Source organism: Peromyscus eremicus, chromosome 15, assembly GCF_949786415.1.
Source record: "Peromyscus eremicus chromosome 15, PerEre_H2_v1, whole genome shotgun sequence".
NCBI classification, from domain to species: domain Eukaryota; kingdom Metazoa; phylum Chordata; class Mammalia; order Rodentia; family Cricetidae; genus Peromyscus; species Peromyscus eremicus.
This window is the reverse complement of record NC_081431.1, coordinates 17,565,610-17,581,682: the sequence shown is the minus strand read 5'-3', so window position 1 is coordinate 17,581,682 and position 16,073 is coordinate 17,565,610. Positions and strand designations below refer to the sequence as shown.

Sequence of the window (16,073 nt, the reverse complement as noted above, 5' to 3'; positions counted from 1 at the left end):
CACTGAGCCACCTCCCAACAGCAGCACTGTCTATCCCTCCAGTTCTTTGGTCCTTTGTTTCTCCACTTTTGCCTCATTCTAAATAGATTGTAAATTTTTTTAGTATTTTTATGTTGTCTCATATAGACTTTTTTAAAAATAGAAACTATTTTTAGTTGCTATGCTGAGATTTATAATAATCATCTTTAAGTTATCAGGGTTTAATTTTAAATAGCGTTCTATGTCACAACACTGTAGGACCTTATGACTGTGTCTTTGTATTTATACCCCAGTCCTTTGTATGGTCTCATATTTTACTTCTAAATATGCAATAAATCTTATAACACATTGTCAATATTGTACTTTAAGTAGCCTAGTGTCATAGAAACACATAGATAACTGGTATAAAATGATAAAAATTAAAGATTTGTACTGTTGTTTTCATGGTCATGGGATATTTGGGTTTGTGTGTATGTTTGTTATTGAGACAAGGTCTCACTGTGTAGCCCAGGCTGGCCTCAAACTCAGAATCTTCCTCCCTTAATCTCCTAACTCCTGGGATTACAGATATACACTACTATGCTTAGCAAGAGTGATAAGTAAGCAAGGAAAGGCTCATGTATTTGAAAGTTTGAAGGAAAATATTATCTATTCTTTCTAGTGCTAGAAACATAAGAAAAATTAATGGAATTATCTCTTTTCATGATATGTAATATGACATGTTTTTTTATTGAATGGACTTTAGTGCCAAAGTATTATTCTGAAATATTGCTAAAGGAAAACATGGTAATTACTTCTTTTTTATTTTATTCCTTTTGGTGTTGGGGATGGAAGCCAGGGTCTTGGGAACCCAAGCATCTGTGCTGCCATGGGGCTGCTCTCCCAGTCTCTACTCTGTGAGGAAAAATAGAAGACCGAAATTGCTAGGCCACTCTCTGTCACTGAAGATTTTTCCATTTTTTTTCTCTTTTCTAGAATGCAAAAAAAAAGAGCCTGTTGGCAATATGGACAAAAAGTGAGTTTTACCTTGGATATTCTGAATTTAGATTTGTGAAAATAATGGATAGTTCCAGACTGAAAGCTGCTCTAAAGCTTACCCCAGACGACACCGTAGTAATACAGAGTGTCGAGTACACGTGGCACCCTCTGGAGCTCGCCCTGCTACTGTATTACTGCTCCTCCTGCACTACCACCAAACACACTCGCATGCTGCTGTATAACGAGGATTCGACAGAGTGGACAATTCAGGACTTCCAATTAGATTTGCCCATGAGCAGCAACTTAGTCGCGCACTTTCTCTACTCGGCACTACCGGATTTAATCCTGTGGGATGCACACAGGGTTTACTATTATTACAGAAACTTCACTGTTAGTGGCACCATGAGAGTAAAAGAAGGAGAGGAGAACCTGTCAAGGTTATCGGGTGGCAGCAAAATCCACAACGTCATCGTAGGTGAGGAATTCTCAACCCTGTTAAAAGCACTCTGGGTTTCGTTACACTGATGATATAGAGGTTGTAAATGTCCCAGTATGTGGTTCTTTTGATGGTTACTGGCGTGTATTTAGCACCTAGAGCTTAATAGATTTTAAATTTGACCAGCGTTAGACCACGACCCCAAGTGGCAGAATGGCAAAATCAAAAGTTTCATGTCACGTGCTTGGCAGATGCTAAGGAAGCGGTTTGTGTATTTGTCAGAGTAAGAGGTGTCATACTGTTCTTGTTTTGTTTTGTTTGGGACAGGGTTTCTCTGTGTAATAGTCCCTGGCTGTCCTAGAACTCACTTTGTAGACCAGGCTGGCCTTGAACTCTGAGAGATCCGCCTGCCTCTGGAAGCATTATACTGTTTAATGTTCCTAAGGTTCACACAATAAGTATCTTGAGCTGTAGCTCCATGCCACAGTCCTACAAGCTAGTTAGGAGCCAGAAATCAAAGTGCCAGCAGGACATGTTCCTCTGCCACCTGGAATTAGGGGGTTGGGGGTGGGGTATTTTCTCTTGGTTCCTGTTTTGTTTTTTTTTTTGCCTTTACTTGTCTCACAGACACATCTGTCCTGTCCCTCCTCCTGTCACCATACTGTGTTCTCCACGCATGCCTCTGTTTTCATGTTTTCACCTTTTGAAAAGGCAGAACCAGGCCAAGGAAATGAGTCCATGTGGAAAAGCACTTGCTGTGCAAGCCTGATGCCCCAAGTTCAGATCCCCTTTCCTTAAAATGCCTTTTCACTTGGCTTCTAGGGACCCTCTTCTCCCACTCTCACCCCTCCTCCTTCCTGCGTCACCAGCTTCTGCCCCTCAGCCTTTTTTATTTATTTTTATTTTTTTTTATTTTATTTTTTATCCTCAACATCATAACTTCTGAATAGCCAAGCGTCCCAGAGCATGTTTTATTGACTCCCGGGCTCTGTTGATCCTTGTAGTTTGCCCTGCAGCCGGGAGCCCCAGCCCGATCCCACTGCTCCTGTTTCCGGCCGCCTTCCTAACACATTTACGTGGATGAGCAGCAGGCATTCCAAATCTCACACAGCCATGATATTTGTATTGAAAGGTGCCTAAGGAGATTGGTAAAATGCACCTCTTGGTACGTCTGTGACAGCATTTCCAGAGAGGGCTGGCTAAAGGAGGTGGGGGACCCTGCCCTGAATATCGTCACACAGTCCCGTGGGCTGGAGTCCTGAATGAAGTCCAAGAGGCGAGAGGAGAAAGCCAGCCACTTGCAGGCGCTCCTCTGCCTCCTGCCTACCACAAAACGAGCAGCCTCCCCTTCCACACGCTCTCGCTGGCGTGATGTTGAGAATCTGTCTACTCAGGCCCAAAGTCAGAGAGTCAGCTCACTAGAGACTCAGCCTTCAACCCTTAAGTCAAAACAAATCATTCCTCCTCCTAAACTGTTTCTTTCAATCATGAGAACATGACTAACAAAACCAAACCAAACCAAAATGGTACCAGACAGATACAGTCATTGACGTAGCCAGACTCGACTGTAGTTCTTAAGCCTCCGAGACTAATTTGCAGGAATAATTTGGAAGAGTTTGGAGGTACAGGCTCGAGAAGCCCTGGAATGTTGCATGCAAGGCTTAAGACTTATTTTTATTTTGTTTTAGTTATGCATATATGTGAGTGTGTGTGGTGGGGCATGAGCACACGAGTACAGGTGCCTGGGATGCCAGAGAAGGGTCGCCTGGAGCTGGAATTACAGGCAGTTTAGAGCTGCCCATGCCACAAGGCTCTCAACTGCTGAGCCATCTACCTCTCCAGCTCTGTGCACCAAGCTCAACGGGCCAGTTCTGGTGAGAGCTCAGAAGACCAGACTGTCATCAGAAATGTGGGCAAGAAGCTGGGCGGTGGGGGTGCAAGCCTTTAATCCCAGCACTCGAGAGACAGAGCCAGGCAAATCTCTGTGAGTTCGAGGCCAGCCTGGTCTACAAAGTGAGTTCCAGGACAGGCTTCAAAGTTACACAGAGAAACCCTGTCTTGAAGAACCAAAAGAAAAGAAAAGAAATACAGGCAAAGAGATTGGGATAAGGGCCCCTTGGGAATCCGATAAGACATCCACGTTACAGCCTGGCAAAGAACTTGGCGACATTCTGCTCGTGTCCAGAGACTGCCCATATCCAGAGGCTGAATTTTAAAGAAAAAAGCAAATTAATCATGTGAAGGGAATGTCAAGGCAGCCTATATTACAGGCTTTGCTGGCTGCTTTAATAAGGTTCACCTTAAGAACAAGGAGCAAAAATAATAGACGCCTTTGCTGTTTGCACAGAAAGGTCCATGGGAACATAAGACTGAGGAAGGCCTGCTTTCTGAAGAAATTGCCACCATTAACTAGAAGCCATGTGTTTTGTCTTTGGCACAACAGGAAAAATTACCTTGGGAACTGGGTAGGCCTCACCCAGTGCACACTCAAAGGTATCAAAGAATAAAATCATTTGAGAGGTTTTCCCTTTTGAAAAGAGAGCCTGCAGGGTACCCTGCTGGTACAGAAGACCTCAGAAGTTGTTCCTCAAGGTTCGTTTCACTATGCTCAGTCACATAGGTACTCAGAGGCCAGTGTGGCTGTGGTCCAAGGGAGCCTGGCCAACCCTGAAATTGGCAACAGACCTTGGCTTCATCCGCTTGATGCCAGTTTTGTAGACATGCAGACTGCAAGAGCTAATGGGGTCATGGGGGCGTCTATCAAAATTCCCCAAGAAAGCCTGTGAGGCCAGGCAGTGTGACATCCTTGTTGTCCCGACAGGAAGTCCCTGAAAAAGTGATGAGCAGAGCTATGAAGGGGAAGCCTGACCTTCCTCGGAGAAGCCAGGGTATCGCAGCTTTCAGGAGCCAGCTCAAGAGAGAGGCCATTCAGGCTGAAGACTACACGGCCACCCCAGTGCCGTCGCCCTAGACGTTTGGGGCCCGCATCCCACCACCACAATGTGCCTTGAATACTGGGAATATTGCTGTAGGATTCAACATTCGTCTTGACAGCTTTCCCATTTTTCTTTCCTCATCTTTCTCTCTTGGAATAGGAGTGTTTATTCTGTGCTAATGTGCCTCAAAAGTATATAATTTGTTCATGTTTACGGCTAAGAGTTGGCCTTGAATCTCAGAAGAAGCTTTAAACTTGGGAGTTTGAACGCTGTTTGGACTTTGAAGACTGGGATGAATCTCAGTGTGTTTTGATTGTAAGATAAAGGGACCCAGTCATTCTGGGGGGATCCAACAGTGGATTATTTTGGTTGAAGGTTGAATGCCAAATTGACAAGCAGTGGACTTTGATGGTTAATCATGGTTGTCAAGTTGACTAAGAAAGAGATGACTAGTAAAGCATGGAGACTAGTAAAGAAAGCTCCTAAGTATTTCCAGGTAGGATTAAGGGGGAAATGCGTACTCTGAGTGGGGCAGCGCCATCCCATAGATTGGAGGCCCAGATGAAATAAAAGGGGGAAAACATGCCAGTATTAGGCAGTCTCTCTAAACGCCTCAATAACTGAATTGAGGCTGCTGAAGTAGTTGAAATGCTGGTAAGGACTCAAGAATCTAGTTTGGTTTTTTTTTGGTTGGTTTTGTTTTGGTTTGGTTTGGTTTGGTTTTGGTTTTTCGAGACAGGGTTTCTCTGTGTAGCTTTGAGCCTTTCCTGGAACTCACTTGGTAGCCCAGGCTGGCCTCGAACTCACAGAGATCTGTCTGCCTCTGCCTCCCGAGTGCTGGGATTAAAGGCGTGCGCCACCACCGCCCGGCTTGGTTTTGTTTTTTTAAATCAGTAACCTTAAAGGGAATTCAAACAAGCAAGTGAATGAAATAAGGAAGTGGATATAAGACAAGGAAACCAACATGGAAATCTAGCAAGGAAAGTGAGATTTTGGGAAAACAAAACAAACAGAAGCGTAGGAGATGAAAACACAAGGGAAAGCATCACCAATAGATGGGACCAAGCAGGAAAAAAAAAGTGAAAGACTGAATGTAAAAATCAAAGACATAGTGCATTCAGATGACGAAAGTTAAAAACAAAATGAGCGTGTATTACTGTAACTTGCAAGAACTCCGGAACAGAAGGGTGGGTCAGGAGCTGCTCTGGAACAGAAGGGTGGGTCAGGAGCTGCTCTGGAACAGAAGGGTGGGTCAGGAGCTGCCTCCACACGATGCGGTGAGTGGGAAGAGTTAGAGAGCAGAGAGACTGCTCCGGAGAAAGAGCAGAGGAACACAGGTAGTCACAAAGGGAGTGACACCCTCCAAAGTATGGGAGGACCATAGAAGGACCTCTGCTTTCCTACAGTATCTTATGGGTACCCTTGATAGAAGGGATGTGTGTGAATCTCATCTTATTATGTAGAGTTCTTACATACAAGAACTAAACCTAGTCTGTGCTTATTGGCCGTTCTGTGTACTCTCTAGTCATCCTATTAGATGTTCTATGTGAGGAATATGTCAATGAGGTTTATCTTAACAGCATGAGACGGTCGTCTCTCTCTCTCTCTGGCCTGTCTCACTGTCATTTAGCACCATTGCCAAATGTGTCCCATCCCACTCTCCCCCTCCACCCCCGCTGATCACCACTCTACCCTGCTCAAGTCACTTTCAGAGGCTTGTGCCACATTTTGGAAACCTCATCATCTAGACTCAGCCAGGTCTCTCTCCCACACTCACATTTCTTCTGTGCCTGTAATTGTAGGTTATTTGTAATCTTTACTTTTGAGACTCTTCCTCTTCCTTGTTGCAAAACATTGTTAGGATTTTTGTTTTTCTGTTTTGCTTTTTTCCCCCTTTTGAAAAGAATTCCATTTTATCTACCAAAGTTTCTCCTTTCATTTAGTTCCCTCCTTTTGACCTTTCTTCATGAGCAGTCCTTCCCTTTCTTCCTTCTCTGTGACTTCAGTGGCCTTTCTCTGCTTCTCAAGCGACATGATTAGCTAATTTATTCTTTCCCATCTTTGTCTTCACTAAAAGCTATAAATGAGGACGAATAAAGCACTTTATTAGGATCTGAGTTCAGAACCCCAGAACCCATACCAAGCCAGAAACAGTAGTGCATGTCTGTAATTCCAGTATTGCTATGGCAGGATAGGAGGTAGAGACAGGAATATTTCCAGAAACTCGTGAGCCAGTTAGCCTGGTATACACAGTAGTGAGCAATAAAAGTCAAAAGATGTCGGGTTGAGGATTTAGCTCAGTGGTAGAGCGCTTGCCTAGCAAGCGCAAGGCCCTGGGTTCGATCCTCAGCTCAAAAAAAAAAAAGTCAAAATATCTCAAGTGAAGTGGAAGGTGAGAAGTGACACCTAAGGTTGTCCTAAAACAGCCTATTTTTCTGGTTGTTTTTTTTTTTTATTCATGGGGGGGGGTGAGTATGTGCATGTGGAGGTCAGAAGACAACTTGCGGAAGTTGGTTCTCTCCTTCCATCATGTGGATCTCAGGACCAAACTCAGGTCATCAGGTTTGGTGGTAGGAACCTTTACCCACTAAGCCATCTCTCCCGCCCATCTACTGTTTGATTTGGAGAGGTTTTTAATTATATGCAGATTCATACTATATGTATCTTATAATTGCTTAATCATTCACCAAAAAGATCTATTATGTCATCCCTACACACATTTCCTCCCTTCCACTCTTTGATCTACTGCATGCATTTCTGATTATGCAAATTCAATTAGTATATTATTTATGGTAATTTATGAATTAGTGATTTACTAATTACTCTGCTTGCAAATGTAAGATACACTGAGTATCGTGAACCCAACTCCATGAATCCGCCTCCCTGCTGTTGCCTAAGACCTATCCTATTTTGGGCAAAGTACTCTGTTAAGGTGAGAAAGCTGGTGATTTCTCCATCCAACACGGAATGCCTTATTCTACTAGGATGATCCACACAATGCCATAGGCTGAGTGCTTGAAACAAGATACATAAATTTCCTCCTATCTCTGCCAGTCCAGGATCAAGGCACTATCAGGAATGAATTCCAGTGAGCCAACAGACAGTCTCCTCCTCAATGTCCTCACAGGAACTTGTGTGTGTGTGTGTGTGTGTGTGTGTGTGTGTGTGTGTGTGTAGAGAGAGAGAGCTCCCAGAAGGGTGTATTCTTCTTTCAAGGATGCCAGTCCCACTAGGATAGTGCCTTCTGCTTGTGGCCTCATTTAACTAGAAGTACTTCTTTAAAGGCTCTGTTTATCCCCAATGTATTTACAGTGGGGATGCAGGCTCCAGGAAGTAGAGATGAAGGCTCCAGGAAGTGGGGATGAAGGCTCCAGGAAGTGGGAATGAAGGCTCCAGGAAGTGGGAATGAAAGCTCCAAGAAGTGGGGATGAAGGCTCCAGGAAGTGGGGATGAAGGCTCCAGGAAGTGGGGATGAAAGCTCCAGGAAGTGGGGATGAAGGCTCCAGGAAGTGGGGATGAAGGCTCCAGGAAGTGGGGATGAAGGCTCCAGGAAGTGGAGATGAAGGCTCCAGGGTATGAATTTGAAGAAAACACGGATCTGACTGTAACATTATCTCCCTAATAGTCCTGTCCTTGCCATATTCATATTCTTTACTGAAAACATTTTATATATATATATATATATATATATATATATATATATATATATATGATATATAAAAGAGGCATAGTGAATATGAAGAGAAATGTACTCAGGAATTAAGAAGTCCTCATATGAGTTCAAAGGTAGGAATTCATGCTTGTTCATTCTAATTTTTTTCAAGATAGTCATTATACAAGAAATTATTTTTATTAAAAGTATACTTCAACAAAAACAGGATTTATGATTACTTAAAATAACATAAATTTGGGCTGGTGAGATGGCTCAGCAGGTAAAAGTGCTCGATGCCAAGCCTGACAGTCTCTGAGTTTGATCCCCAGAACCCACAAGGTAGAAAGAGAGACCCAAATGTCACAGATTGTCCTCTGATCTCCAAATGTGAATTATAGCATAGGCATGTACACACACACTGTGCACACACACACACAAACATTAAACATTTAAATAACATAAACGTTTTTTCTCTTTTCCAGATCGTTTTGGGAGTATTTTGATAAAAATGGAAAATAATGTAATGTTCTTTTCCAAGGCTGACATTACAAATATAATTAAGTTACATATATGGGCAAACAGCACAATAAAGTCAGCACTTTTCTTCAACAAATCTTCCAAAGTATATCTCGTATATTTTAGTGAAAACTACCTGGTGCAGAGACAGGAATACCCCTTATTTCTGGAGATAGAAAGTTCAGTTTACCAAAGCGACGATCAATGCCCATATCTGGCATTTCAACACAATATTTTTAGTGATTTTTACTTTATTGACAAAGGAGAAACCCTGACAATTTGGACTCAAATAGTCTACCCAGAAAATCGGGGTCTCTCTATTATTGTAGAACACTATGGCCCAAAGATATTAACCTGGACACAAGACCTCTCCTATGAGATTGCCTCGGGACTCTGTACTAAATCTATGGTAAGTTAATATTTTTTATTTATTTGGGTTGAATAAATATAAAAACATTAGCTTCTTTTTTTTTTTTCTCGAGAGACAGGTTATGTCACTAGACAGGTAGGCTAGGCTAGTTGACTAGTGAGCCCAAGGGATCCACCTGTCTCTGCACACTTGAGAGGAATTATCTAGATTAGGTTAGTTCCTGGGCACACCTGTGAGAGGTTTTCTTGAACAGGTTAATTGAGATAGGAAGCCTGAATTTTTCGTGGCACCTGAGCTTCAACCCAGAGAGAAGCAAGTCGGAAAGGGAACCTCTTCTTTTACCTGCTTGCCTTTGCTCTCACCGATGAGTTTGTCACCCGGTTTCTGCTGCTGCCACTGTCACCGCAGCTACCACTGTTATTGGTGACATCAGAACCCAAATTCTTTGTCTGTCCCACATGGAATGAAAACCAGCAGCTCTCCAGGAAACCTGCAGGCTTTCAGCACCAGCTTGGGACTGCGGAGACTGCCAGTCTCCTAGACTAAGCTGCAGTTGGCCGCTCAGCCTCTCCAACATGAGGACAGGCACTGTCGGACTATCCAGACCGTGTCATGTAAACCAATCAAAAACATCCCACTTTAAAAGTAGCCACCAGGCTGTTACTGTCTCCAGAGTCTTGAGTACAGCCACTGTTGGACTACCCAGCCCACATCATGTAAGTCAGTCTAATAAACTGTTATTTCTGTTCCTCTGGAGGGATCTAATACCCAAGGAAATAGACTACTTCTTAGACAAACAAGTTACGTCACACTGCAGAGGAGTATGCACACAGAGTGTGCAGAATTATTGCAACCATATTTCCAAACCATCTACTACAATAGATGTAAATATAAGGTATATATTATTGCATCTTATATTTTAATATTATACAGTATTATTAATACACAACATATCATCATATAGTATTACATTATTATTATATTATATATAATATATTGTTATACATTAAAATATATTAATTATCAATATACAATACACAAAATGTGGAAGATTGAAATTACAGAAGGGCATATTCACAAGGCGGGTGAACATTTTTAAAAATACTCAGAAACAACAGAAGAGTGGGTTCTGGCAAATACTCTCTGTGCAGTGCAGTAAAGCAAAGAAGACATGTGAGATGGTTCAGAGAAGAGTACTAGAAAGCAAACTTACCTCCTGGTCTTCCGAGCTCAGGGAACCAGGAGCCATTAAAAAACGAGAGCACTGCAGTGGCAAACGCCAAGTGATGGGGAGAGAGAAGTTCAGTGAGATAATTAACCCGGGCGAGGGAGATGATCCAGGCACAAGGACGTGAGTTCGATCCCCAGAACCCACACTTCAAAAACAACAAACAAAAAAACACAGCGTTGGTAGCACACACTTTCAGTCCCAGCATCATGTTCTCAGAGACAGACAGACAGATCCCTATGGCTCACCACCAGCCAGCCTGGCCTGCTTGATAAGCTCCACGTCAGTGACAGCGAGCCCCTGCCTCAGGAGGGAGGAGGCAATCTGGAGAGATGGCTCAGTGGTTAAGAGAACCCGGGTACCATTCCTGGCACCCATGTGATAGCTCAAAATCATCTGTAACTCCAGTTCCAGGGGGACTGATGCCCTCTTCTGGCTCTGAGGGCACCGTAGGCATGGGGTACACATACATACATACATACATGCAGGCAAATACACATAAAATCTAAAAAAAAAAAAAAAAAAAAAAAAAAATTAAAGAACACAGTTGGTGCCTGAGAAACAACACCTGAGCTTGTTCTCTGGCTTCAACAAGGAACACATGGGCACAACACATGTGTCACCAAGTCAGATGATCTCAGTTTGACCCCAGGAATCCACATGGCAGAAGAGAACCAACTCCTGCAAGTTGCCTTCTGACCTTTACATGTATGCTGTAGCACATGCATACCCCTACACATGTCACACACACACACACACACACACACACACACACACACACACACACAGAGTAAATCCATCTCAAGTATACTAGTTCTCTTACTCAAATATTTAAATGTCTAAAAGTGTACAACGTGTCGTAGAGAAACTTGGTCTGCAGTGGTGAACACTGTGGCCTATTGTAGTGTGCCAGCTGTGCAGACCTGGTTGATGCTAACTTGAGGCCCCATTTCCACCTTTTCTGCTCTACAGAAACTTTTCAATTTTCTTTTTCAGTATACAACGTTTTCTCAGACAACAAACTACAAATCAGTAAAAGATTACTTCAAGCTAGAGTAAGCATGACTTTTAAAAATGTTACTTGAGTTTCTCGTGTGTATGTTTTCTTTCATTTCAATGAACTCACACCCTTTCAAATGTCCAAATTTCAAATTCTTTTGCATGTCTAGATATATGTGAAATGAATATTCAGTCTTTAAAATGTAAATGCTCAATGCAAATGGCAAGTGACCTGAAGGTTCTCCTTCACACTGCCGAGGACAATAGAGGACAGCCTCAGCTTAGCTTTGCAGCTGCCATGAAACATCTGCAGCAACTAAGATCAAGTGAGGAAGGGGTATTTCGAAGTTTTGAGTTCATGCCCCCAAGGCCCCATTGCTTCTGGAACTGTGGCGAGGCAGTAGGGTCAGAGCAAGAGCAGGTGATGGATCCCATGAGCCAGGTGCCAAAGAGGAAGGAACCAGGGTCAATAGTCCCCTTGAAGGACATCACCCCCTTCAGATCCATCATCTCCCAGTGGTGCTACCCTGGGGACCATGCCACATGTGAGCCTTTAAGCCATTCTGATCCAAATCAAAACAGCTACTTGTTAATTCAATAATTTTCATGCATGTTTTATCATTAATTCCTAACTCAAAGTCTCTACATAATATCCTTAATCAAAAGGAAGACATCTTCATATCAGAGAAAGTCTTTAACTGTGAATAGAAAGACTGAGTACCCACACATCAGAATCTATCTCCAGTGGGAAAAGACAAATGCTAAGCAACTGAGTCAATTGAATAATCCCGAGTGCTGATGATGAGTGCCGTTAATAAAATCAGGGGCTGAGGAGGCGGCTCAGTCAGTCAGGTGCCTGCCACATAAGCATGAGGACCTGAATTTGGATCACCTGCACCCATGTAAAAGTTACACATGTCTGTAACCCCAGCACTGGGGGCAAGGAGACACAGGATGATCCCTGGAGCTCACTGGTCAGCCAGTGTAGTCCAATCAGTGAGGTCCTGGTTCAGGAAGAGAGCTTGTCTCAAAAACCAAGGTGGACAGTGATCAAGAAAGATATCTGATGTCAACCTCTGTCCCATACTAGCACATACATGAGTACACATGTGCATGTACATGCAGGTGTATACACACACACACACACACACACACACACACCACAGAAGAAAGAAGAGACAAGATGGTGGAGCAGTGACCAGGAAGAGCTGGGAGAAAACGTTTCTTGTATACAGTAGTCAGAAGAGGCTCAGTCACCCTTTCTTGTTCACCCTCTGGCTTTTCTCTCTGGCTTCAATGGATGGCTAATCTCAGCGGCCGATTGATGAGATCTAGGTTTATCTAGGAGATGGTCTCTGAACATGCCTGTGGGGGATCATGATTCAGTTAACTGAGGTGGGAAGACTGGACCACTGTGCATGAATGGGAACATTCCCTGGTGTGCTGGCTACTTTTATGTCAACTTGACACAAACTGGAGTCCTATGAAAGGAGGCAACCTCAACTGAGAAATGCCTCTCTAAGGTCTAGCCATAGGGCAAGTTCTTAATTAGTGAGGGGGGGAAGGCAGCCCACTGGGGGTGGTGCCATCCCTGGGCTGGTGGTCCTGAGTTCTATAAGGAAGCAGGCTGAGCAAGCCATGTGGAGCAATCCAGGAAACAGCACCCCTCCATGGTCTTTGCATCAGTTCGTGTCTCCAGGTTCCTGCCCTGTTTGAGTTCTTATCCTGGCTTCCTTTGTTGATGAACTGTGATATGAAAGTGGAAGCCAAATAAATCCTTTTCTCCCATGCTTTGGTCACGGTGTTTTATCACAGCAATAGTGACCCTGACTAAGACACCTGGAATGTAAAAAGGGAGAGGTGCACCAGACACAGCATTTTTCCATCTCTGTTCCCTGACAGTCTGCTGTTCCAGCTCCTTGCTGTCTTGACTTCCTCCTCAAGATAAACTCTCCCTATGAACTGTGAACTCACACAGGCTCTTCTTCCCTTAAGTGGCCATTGTCAGGGCACTTTATCATAGAAATAGAAAGTTACTAATACACCTGCCAACGGTATATAGAAAAAATTCAATATTTTTGTTTTTATGGGTATTGACTGAGAATTACATTGTAGACCACACATAAAATTCTCTAAGATATTTTCTGTTCCCTCGTGATCCCCACCCAAAAAGCAAAATCTTATCAGGAAGTAGTGTCTGAATCAAGCTTTCAAATGTTCTGTTTCTGTTGTCTTTGAAACCTCTGTTTTGCCCAAACACAAAATGATCTGTGTTACAAATGGTAACTAAGAAAGGCGTTATATCTGACCTTTCTTTGAGTTCAAATCAAATCAGTTATGCAACTCGATGAGGTTAGGAGGTGAATTGCTCTTCATTGTTTCAAAGGTATTGCCAGTGGGATGGGAACTCTGTAGAGCAAAAGGGAGCACTTCAGGAGAAAGCAGGTCAAGGCATCAGGTAAAGAAGCTCAGGATCCAGGCACCGAGGGCATCTGAGAAGGGAGTGAGAAATACCTAAAATGCTGGTGGATGCTCATTCCTGTTTCCTGCTGTGCCAACCTCTGGTCAAAGCATGGGATATAAAGGAGCAGAGAGGGTTGGGGGGGGGGGTGGAGTGCTGGAGCTGCCACGGGACATTATAAAGAGCTGCCTTCGCGGAAGTAGCCACCTTCCAGGCCTCCTCAGCTCCTCACAGGGTTCAACCTCCACATGTACTAGGACTTCACATTTGCTCTCCATGAAGACACATTCCTATCTGTCTCCTGTTGTCATGATTCTACAATAACCTGTATGGATTGTTTTTCCTAGGGACAAGAACACGGGTCTCATGCTTGTTCAGTTCCGACCTAGTGAATTTTCAAAAACATGTCCGATGGCCAAACAGGTAGGTGACTGGTTTAGAGATCAACTATTTTCCTTCAAAAATATATAGTCAGGGACTGGGAGGTGGATCACTAGATAAGCACTTGCCATGAAAGCTTGAGGACTAGTTTGGATCTTCAGAACTCACAGAAATGCTGGGTGGGTATGGCAGCCCACCTGTAATTCCAGCACTTGGGTGGTGGAGTCAGGGGATCCCCAGAGCAAGCTGGCTGGATAGACTAGTCATGTCTGTGAGCTCTGAGTTCAACAGAGAAACTCTGCCTCAAAGAATAAGGTAGAGAGTGGTGGAGGATGACTCCTAATACCTAAGGCCTACACACATGCATATTCACCTACACACATATGTACCTACACATATATGAGCACACACACAAGCACACCACACACACATACACACACTAAAAAAAGGTATGGTTCATAAACTAAATAATACGTTTTATGTTCATACAGTCCTCACCCCTCTACTCCTGTTGCTGGGTTTCACGGGGAAGATAAGCATCCTTTGCTTTGGAAGCAGAAGATACAATTTCTGTCTTCTGCTATGAGTCTCTCACCTAAAGTGAGATTGCATAAATGTACGCAAGAGGGTAACACTGTTAGTTTTTTGAAGGTTTGAAGGTAAACTGTGTAAAGGAAAATCAAAATTAATGGGAACAAATGCAACAGGGTAGGATTTGTCAAAGGAGTCTGCCAGACACATCCACATGGATCATGCGTTTCCACTCATCCAGAAGAGCTGACTCTGTCCCCTTATAGTCTGGTTTTCCATCTGTGAACTTGGTAATAGGAATTTTTTGTTTTGTTTTGTTTTGTTTTGTTTTTCGAGACAGGGTTTCTCTGTGTAGCTTTGTGCCTTTCCTGGAACTCACTTGGTAGCCCAGGCTGGCCTTGAACTCACAGAGATCCACCTGGCTCTGCCTCCCAAGTGCTGGGATTAAAGGCGTGCGCCACCACCGCCCGGTGGTAATGGGAATTTTAAAGTGTCCTCCCTAGAGGGAAATACATCTGGTGTAAGATAACACAGAGCGCACAGTCACCAAGTAGCTCAGAGGGGAGAGAAAGCAACTTTGATGGAGAAGGGAAAGGTGGGGGAAAAACAAGATAGATGAAACATATGATTGAAGAATAAGTGGACACAGCAGGCAGAGGGGCTCCCTGACGAGGCACAGAAGGCAGCACCAAGGTGAGAAACAGCCAGAGGATGTTCTGGCAGCCGCTGGCACTTACCTCCTTTGGGTCTGCGATCTGTCAGTCCTCCTCAGTCTAACCAGCAGCCAGCCGGTATACAGTGAGCCCATGAGGAACACAGGCACACAACATGGAATAGGGCTTTGGTGCCCCTTCTTTAGGATGTCGGGCAAGCCCCTGTTTGTACCAGGGCCAGGTTTAACTGAGGTAAACGAGATGTTTAGGGGTGCTAGTACCTGCTGCCTAGCACTGTGTTAGCAGTACCCCCCACCACACCACCCATATTCACCAGCTGCGCCACTTACCCACCTGCACTGGGCAGTGGGAGCACAAAACTGCAGCTCTGACTAAGTCTGGACTTTCTGCCTTGAGAGGTTTGGCCCTGACCTTTGTGGATACCTTCAGACATGCAACGGAGTGTTGTGCAGCAGCCCTCCTAAGCCACAGGAAAATGTCATGCGGTAGAGACAGGGAAGTCAGAACCTGTCCACCAAACAGAGAGTGTGTTCTCAAGCACAGAGTCCCTTCTTTGCGCTCTGGAGCCATGCTCATGAATTACTAAATAAGTCATTGGCCTCCTGGGAAAAGAGTCCAGAGACAGACAGCTCTACCCTCTTCTCCATCTGATGATGTCAGGCTCTTCTTAAAACTGCCAGACCAAATGACCTACAGTGAGCCATTTGGATTGGAGCCTGCTACCTTTGTCATTTGGTCTCATTGCCTGCAGCAAATAGAACTGTGATCTCCAACAAACTTTCGACCACACACCAAGAGTTGAACATGCAGAGGTGTAGGCCAGCCCCCAGGTGTCCCTGCTAATTCTTTGGGAGAAGAATTGCTCCATGAAGGGATGACAGCTCTAATATGTTGCACACCAGCATGTCAGTGACAATGGCCACTAGAATCCC

The 16,073-nt window shown here is 44.0% G+C and overlaps 1 protein-coding gene across 2 annotated transcripts in view; it reads left to right on the top strand.

Moving 5' to 3' along the window:
• Catspere (catsper channel auxiliary subunit epsilon) overlaps positions 1–16,073 on the top strand; it is a 111,760-nt gene that overhangs the window by 62,017 nt on the left and 33,670 nt on the right. For both annotated transcript variants that reach the window (XM_059280086.1, XM_059280087.1), the window contains exons 10-13: positions 955–1,432; positions 8,464–8,906; positions 11,092–11,150; positions 13,903–13,978. In XM_059280086.1, coding sequence (XP_059136069.1) covers positions 955–1,432; positions 8,464–8,906; positions 11,092–11,150; positions 13,903–13,978 — 1,056 coding nt within the window. The remainder of the gene's footprint in view (positions 1–954; positions 1,433–8,463; positions 8,907–11,091; positions 11,151–13,902; positions 13,979–16,073) is intronic.